At 37.4% G+C, this 6723-nt stretch overlaps 2 protein-coding genes across 2 annotated transcripts; both read left to right on the top strand.

The window, feature by feature from the left end:
* LOC107467435 (probable serine protease EDA2) lies at positions 1-4063 on the top strand. The gene is made up of 12 exons (XM_016086534.3): positions 1-351; positions 695-820; positions 1045-1200; positions 1359-1541; positions 1681-1797; positions 1935-1988; positions 2081-2152; positions 2525-2730; positions 2872-2966; positions 3305-3385; positions 3599-3682; positions 3862-4063. Exons 1-12 carry the CDS (start codon positions 163-165, stop codon positions 3975-3977), a joined length of 1479 nt encoding a protein of 492 aa, XP_015942020.1. The 5' UTR covers positions 1-162; the 3' UTR covers positions 3978-4063.
* A 1579-nt stretch (positions 4064-5642) lies between these two features.
* Positions 5643-6410, top strand: LOC107467247 (uncharacterized). Its single transcript, XM_016086285.1, has one exon. The coding sequence runs from the start codon at positions 5643-5645 to the stop codon at positions 6408-6410; it is 768 nt and encodes a 255-aa protein (XP_015941771.1).
* Positions 6411-6723: the final 313 nt, after the last annotated feature.

A 6723-nucleotide genomic window follows, 5' to 3' on the forward strand; every position in this document is an offset into this window, starting at 1 on the left:
CTGGCTTGATAACTTTGATTTGTTGGAGTGTGTGACACGATGCGTAGTTGCGTAGCATTTGTGAAGAGTGAAGAGTGAAGACACACGTTCTATTTTGAAAGAGGAAAGTTTAGCTGAAGGCCTGAAGCAGAAGCAGAAGTAGCTAAGCAAAGCAAAGGAAGCATGAGGAGATGGTTGACTTTGTCAGCAGCGTTTTCTTTTATCCTCTTTCTGTATTTTCCGGAAGCTTCTTACGGTGTTTCACCTCCTATCACGCTGCTCCGAAGCCGCAAGTTCGCTGAAGAACCTCCCAAGATCCTCTCCAGTCAGGAACTCTGGTTCAATCAAACCCTCGATCACTACTCTCCCTATGTACTCCCCTCTCTCTCCACTAAATATTCCTTCTCTTTAATTTTCTTAGTGTTTCTATTTTTGTACTTTATTCTTATCTTAAACAGAAACAGATTTCAAATATGCTCTTGCTGATTTTCTCTTGTTAGGGTTCAAAATGTTTCTTGTATTTATGAACAAATCAGTTGGTATGTATTTAGATATAAATACATAAGTCCTTTCACGCACTCTCAATGCATGTATTTAAACATGTATTCTATCGAGTTGCTGATTTGGTAACTGATTTTTTGCGTGTAGAATAGTTGATTTATGAAATTTCGATGGTGTTGATTGCGCATATTTCTTGTGCTTGCACTGATTGCAGGATCACCGTCAGTTCCAGCAACGATACTATGAATTCCTTGACTATTTCAGGATTCCTGATGGACCTATCTTTTTGATAATATGCGGTGAAGGTCCCTGCGGTGGGATTGTTAATGATTATATTGCTGTAAGTGTTCATTTTCGTTTGTTATTATATGTTTCACTGGCAAGACTCTAGTCAATGTAGATGAAGATTGAAGATTGAATATTGAAGTTAGGATCATAAGTTGTAGCTTTGACATAGGCACTATGTCGTGATAACTTTTCGTTTACTCCTAAGAAAATGATGTGACTTTGAGGGGGGAAAAATTACCGGTATGAACAAATTCTCATGCCTTATTACGTGTATAGGTATTGGCAAAGAAGTTTGGAGCTGCTATGGTTACTCTTGAGCATCGTTATTACGGAAAGAGTTCTCCATTTAAGTCTCTAGCTACGGAGAATTTGAAATATCTCTCTTCCAAGCAGGCACTCAATGATTTGGCTGCTTTTCGTCAGTATTATCAGGTTAGTTCCCATCCCCTCCACATGCACCATGCAGGGTCTGTTAATATGGTTTAAGACAATTCCGTGATAAAAAGACAAATTATTCAAATCCCATCATTCAATAAGTGTTCATTGGAATCATTATCATTTTATTTGTTTTTGGCGGTACTTTCGTGCAGGATTCCTTGAATGTAAAGCTTAATAGAACAAAAGTTGAAAGCTCCTGGTTCTTTTTTGGTGGCTCATATTCTGGTGCACTCAGTGCATGGTTCCGTCTTAAGTACCCCCATCTAACATGCGGAAGTCTTGCAAGTTCTGCAGTTGTTCAAGCTGTATTTGATTTTACAGAATTTGATCAGCAAGTACATATTTTGATTTTGATTTTGATTTTGATTTTGAGGCTATCTTCTTTTGTTCTTAAGCCTATCTTATATAAACCATTCACTGCTCCCGTTATTAATTTAAGTCAAATTCTGATTGAGTGCCATATTTTGCATGCAGATTGGTGAGTCTGCAGGTCCTGAATGTAAAGCAGTATTACAAGAAACTACTCAACTTATTGAACAAAAACTTGCAATCAATGGAAGGTCACTGAAGGCATCTTTTGGTGCTGCTGATGTATGTTTTTCTTACTTCATTACTCCGTTTTTTAGAGAAAGTTTACTATAGTTTGTCCAAGGATAGGAATCTTGCTCACAACTAGAGTTTCTAATCTGACTCTAATGGTGCTTGTTGACCTTTGCTTTATTTTGTAGCTTGACATTGATGGAGACTTCATGTATTTTGTGGCTGATGCTGCTGTTATAGCGGTAATTGTTATGATTCTTGCTGTTTTTCTTATTCATTGCAATCTCCTGTATTCAAATTCCCTATGTTGTTCCCTGGATTTTGAATATTTCAGTTTCAATATGGAAATCCGGATAGACTATGCAAGCCTCTAGTTGAAGCAAAGAATGGAGGAGAAGATTTAGTGGTATGCTTTACTGTCCAGCTCTTTGTTTCAGAATATTATGGAACTGTTAAACATCACTCTTTTTTCCTTTTCTTTTTTGGTTCCTTTTTTTATTTAAATCTTCATTTGAATTTAATATTCTTTCTCTTTGTTTCTCTGCAATTTTCTAGTGATCTAAAATTCATGATCATGTGTTGAGTTTTCAGAGAGAGAAGTTTACATTTAATAGCACATTCATGTGCTGAATTTAATACCCTGTTTCTGTTGCAATCAACGGCTGCCTTCTTTCAATAGTACATTCATTTCTTAAGAAGCCTCTGATCTCCCTCATGGGTCCAGTTGTGTCGATTTTCTTTGATAAAATCTAATGGAACCCGAATTTCAAAATGCCAGGATGCTTACGCCAAATACGTAAAAGACTACTACGTTGAGACCTTCGGAACCAATGTACAGATTTATGATCAGGAGTTCTTGAAACGCACTGACGTTAATGATGACAGTTCTGCTCGATTATGGTGGTTTCAAGTCTGCACTGAAGTTGCATACTTTCAGGTGGCTCCCTCAAATGATAGTGTCCGCTCCTCAATAGTTGACACGAAGCAAGTACCTTGATGTTATCCTATTTTTATATCTACGTGCACAGGCACATACATTTGTTATTATTGAATATTTGTATCTATTAAATCTTTTTCTCTTGTGATCTTGTTAATTGGTTCAAATTGATTTCTCATGCATTGCAGATATCATCTGGATCTTTGCAAAAATGTATTTGGACATGGTGTCTTTCCTGAAGTGGATGCAACTAACTTATACTATGGTGGCACAAAAATTGCTGGTATAGAAATTTTCCTGTGTCTATTTTTACCATTTTTTTTATTTATTTTCTTTCCCTTTGTTCAGTGATCTTTACAGAATTTATATCAAACATCACTATTAATTTTCTTCAACTCTATTTACTACTTCACTATCTATACAGTCCGTATATCTCCTTTTGCTGAACCATTCATGTCATTAGATGACCAAACATTATTTTGATCAGGCCTTGATTATTACCATTTACCATTATTCCAAACCTGAACTTATCACTTTGAATATGAATTTTTCCTTTATATGGCATGTTATGTCTGTCCGGCACACCTTAAATTCCTTTGTGGTTCTTATGTGTATGAACAGGTTCAAAAATAATATTTACAAATGGCTCACAGGATCCTTGGCGGCATGCATCCAAACAAACTTCATCCCCTGAGGCTGACAGTGAGTTTATCATTTTAGTCAATAAATTCTTCATTATTGTCATCACTTCTGCAGTATGTCAAAACTGTTTTCTCTCTAGTGTTGAACATGAGTTTATATTTGATGTGTTACCTAGTGTGAAAAATGACTGGTTCATTTGCATTGCATAGTTATTATTATGTTTATTGTACTTCTTTTTGCTTAATGCTACTAAATCTCTGTTAAATGTTTCAGTGCCTTCCTACCTCATCACGTGTCACAATTGTGGCCATTGCACTGACATGCGAGGTTGTCCACAGTCTCCTTTGGTCATTGAAGGTATGCATCACGTTAAACGTTTGCCTGCCAATTTAGAAAATGCAACTTTTTTCGTTGTATGAGGAGATGCAATTGTATTGGATGATCAGATATTCACTATGATCCTTCTCCAATGCATTTATATAATTTTAGTTTTATTTTCATGCTGCTGGACACAAATGTGCTTGGTTGCTTTTCAGGTAACGAGCAGAACTGCACCTCACCGGATGCAGTTCGCAAAGTAAGGCAAAAGATCGTCGAACACATGGATCTGTGGCTTTCTCAGTGCCAAGACACAGGAAGGAGTTTCTTTTAATTGTTGATTTGGTGCATGCACGATGTATCATAACTCATAAGTTAATCTGAGAGAAGTAAACTCCTACGAAATATGTTGCATTTACTCACGTTTGGTATGAAGTGACCAAATCTAAGGTAGAAATGTAGAATGTGTGTACACATAATGCTTTTGTTCAAGACTTTCTTCTATCTTGTATGTCTAGCTCAAGATATAATACGAATCAATCTCGGATATAGGATATAGAGAATTTACTATAAAAAATTGGGAGGAAAACTTGATAATATAACGACGTGTAAATTTTGGAATTAGTTCCTTCTATAGATTAGAAATGATTGATAAGATGATATTAAAATTAAGAAAATTGTTTTTTATACTATAAAAACCATTAAACGAGTACAAAAGCCAAAAATAATGATTCAAATATTATTTTTCAGGAAAAGAATCAGAATTGTTACAGGGTTCGTAACATTTCTCCGACGTATAGTTCGTTGAGGATATGGTCTGTTGTTGATCGAAACTTTTCTTGTGGAGCACGTGGTCGAAGTGAAGTGGATTTTTTGGGATATAATTTTGTTAGTGTTTTTTTCATCAAAAGCTTTTCCACAGTTATGGTCGGAGTTGAATAGGGAAAAGGTGAGGTTATACTTGCAAAAGATTTTATACTCAAGTTAGCAAGTGTTTAAAAGATCTAATTTAAATTTATATATAGAATTTTAGAAGTAAAAGGATAGAAATATGAAATATGAGATTAGTTTTATATATAGAATTTTAGAAGTAAAAGGATAGAAATATAAAATATGAGATTAGTTTGTAGAAGTTAATAGATCTCCTTCGTTCGAAGGTAGAAAGTGTTTTCTATAGATATTAGGTTGATGAATATCATTTGTACCTTATCAATATCCTCGACTAACAAACCAACAACCGAGAACAAGTTAAAACAAACACTCTACGCACCCCGAGAATTTCGTACCACTCAAAGCACGCAAACTAATCCTTAATGACGATTCCTAAAAAGTCGAGTACTACTCAAACGTTAACTTAACGAATATTCCCTAGCTCACCATCTATTTAAACGAACGAGCAAACCTTGTCAGGATATCAGAAAAACACACACTGAAGATATCCTTGATCATAGCAACAACTTCTCTTTTGCAATACTTTATTTCTGTTTTTGCTTTTTTTTTCGTTTATTATACTCAGTACTAACTTGAGCGCGGAGTCCTTTTTGCAGGTTCAACGCCGAGGTCACCGGTTCCGAGAAGGACACTTCCGAGTCGCTGACTTGCCATAGTCCGAGCTATACCTCGGGAGCACATTCCGCACGGAACATTTGGTGCCCACCGTGGGGCCCTCGCCTCATCTTTAATTTTTATAACGCCCCTATATCCACCTTGTACTCCCTTTTTCTTCTTAGGAGCCGAAGCATGACGGATCAGTCAGACACTCAACAACCACCTTGAACCAATGCCGACCTCATGGCCGCCAACACTGTTAGCCACGCTACAAGACAATGGCGAGAGGAAAAATGTCAACAAGAAGATGAATGCTGATCAACACGAGGAACATCAATCAGAATCTAATGCAAAGACAGGAAAAACACCCCCAAAAACATGAAGACGACGAACTAATTCTTTCTCTGAAGAAATAATGAGTTTCAAACTGCCTAAAAATTTTACACTCTCTATGACTCTGGCACCATACAAAGGGATCGGAGATCCTAAAGTTCATGTCACAAAATTTGAATCTATGATGTTCCTCAATAGCGACTCTGATCCCATTTTGTGCCGATCTTTTCCCACTTTTTTAGATAGAGCTGCCCTATTATGGTTTTTCAATTTGCCTGCAGGTTCCATAACTAATTTCGACGAGTTCGCCAAGTTGTTCATCAATCATTTTGCAGCCTCCAAAATCTATGTGCAAGACTCGGACTACCTCAGCACAATCAAACAAGGACAACACGAGATCTTGAAAGACTATATGACATGCTTCACAACAGTGGCCATGAAAATTTCTGACCTTAATTCAGAAGTGCAATTGCACGCAATTAAGAACGGCCTTCGACCTGGAAAATATCAGGAAGCCATCGCCGTGGCAGAGCCAAAGACATTGGAGGAATGTCGAGATAAAATGACAGGGCAAATTGAAATAAAAGAGCTACGTGAAATCCGGAGGAACGAGAGACAAGTATTCAAAAAAGAAGAGGACAAGTCTCATAACAAGGATTCTAAAAAACCCTTTAAGCTAACTCCGAAGTTTGATTCATACACCAGGTTCAATACCAAAAGGGAAGACATCCTTAAAGAAATATTACACAACAAGCTAATAAAGCCACTGAGCAGAGCCGGTTCATACCAAGACCAGAGGTATGTCGACAAGTCGAAACAATGCGCTTTCCACCAAAAGTTCGGCCACACAACTGGCAAGTGCGTGATCGCCAAGGACCTACTATAAAGATTGGCTAAACAAGGACACCTGGACAAGTACATAACTGGTAAGACAAGGCCAGCTTCGCAGAACTCCAGCGACCGGCAACAAGAGCAAACTCTAAACACCTCGGACAAAACCAGATTTCAACCTCCACCAACAAAAGGAGTTATCAATTGCATCTCTGGGGGGGTTCGTGAGTGGTGGACAAACAAAGTTGGCATGAAAACGCAGTTACCGAGAAATGCTAATGGTCCAATGAACGGCCGAGCCCATCATTTGCAAACCACAAACATCCCACATATATTTTGAGCCGTCCGATTACCAAGGAAGAGCCAAC

The sequence above is a fragment of the Arachis duranensis genome, chromosome 9 (assembly GCF_000817695.3).
Source record: "Arachis duranensis cultivar V14167 chromosome 9, aradu.V14167.gnm2.J7QH, whole genome shotgun sequence".
Classification (NCBI taxonomy): domain Eukaryota; kingdom Viridiplantae; phylum Streptophyta; class Magnoliopsida; order Fabales; family Fabaceae; genus Arachis; species Arachis duranensis.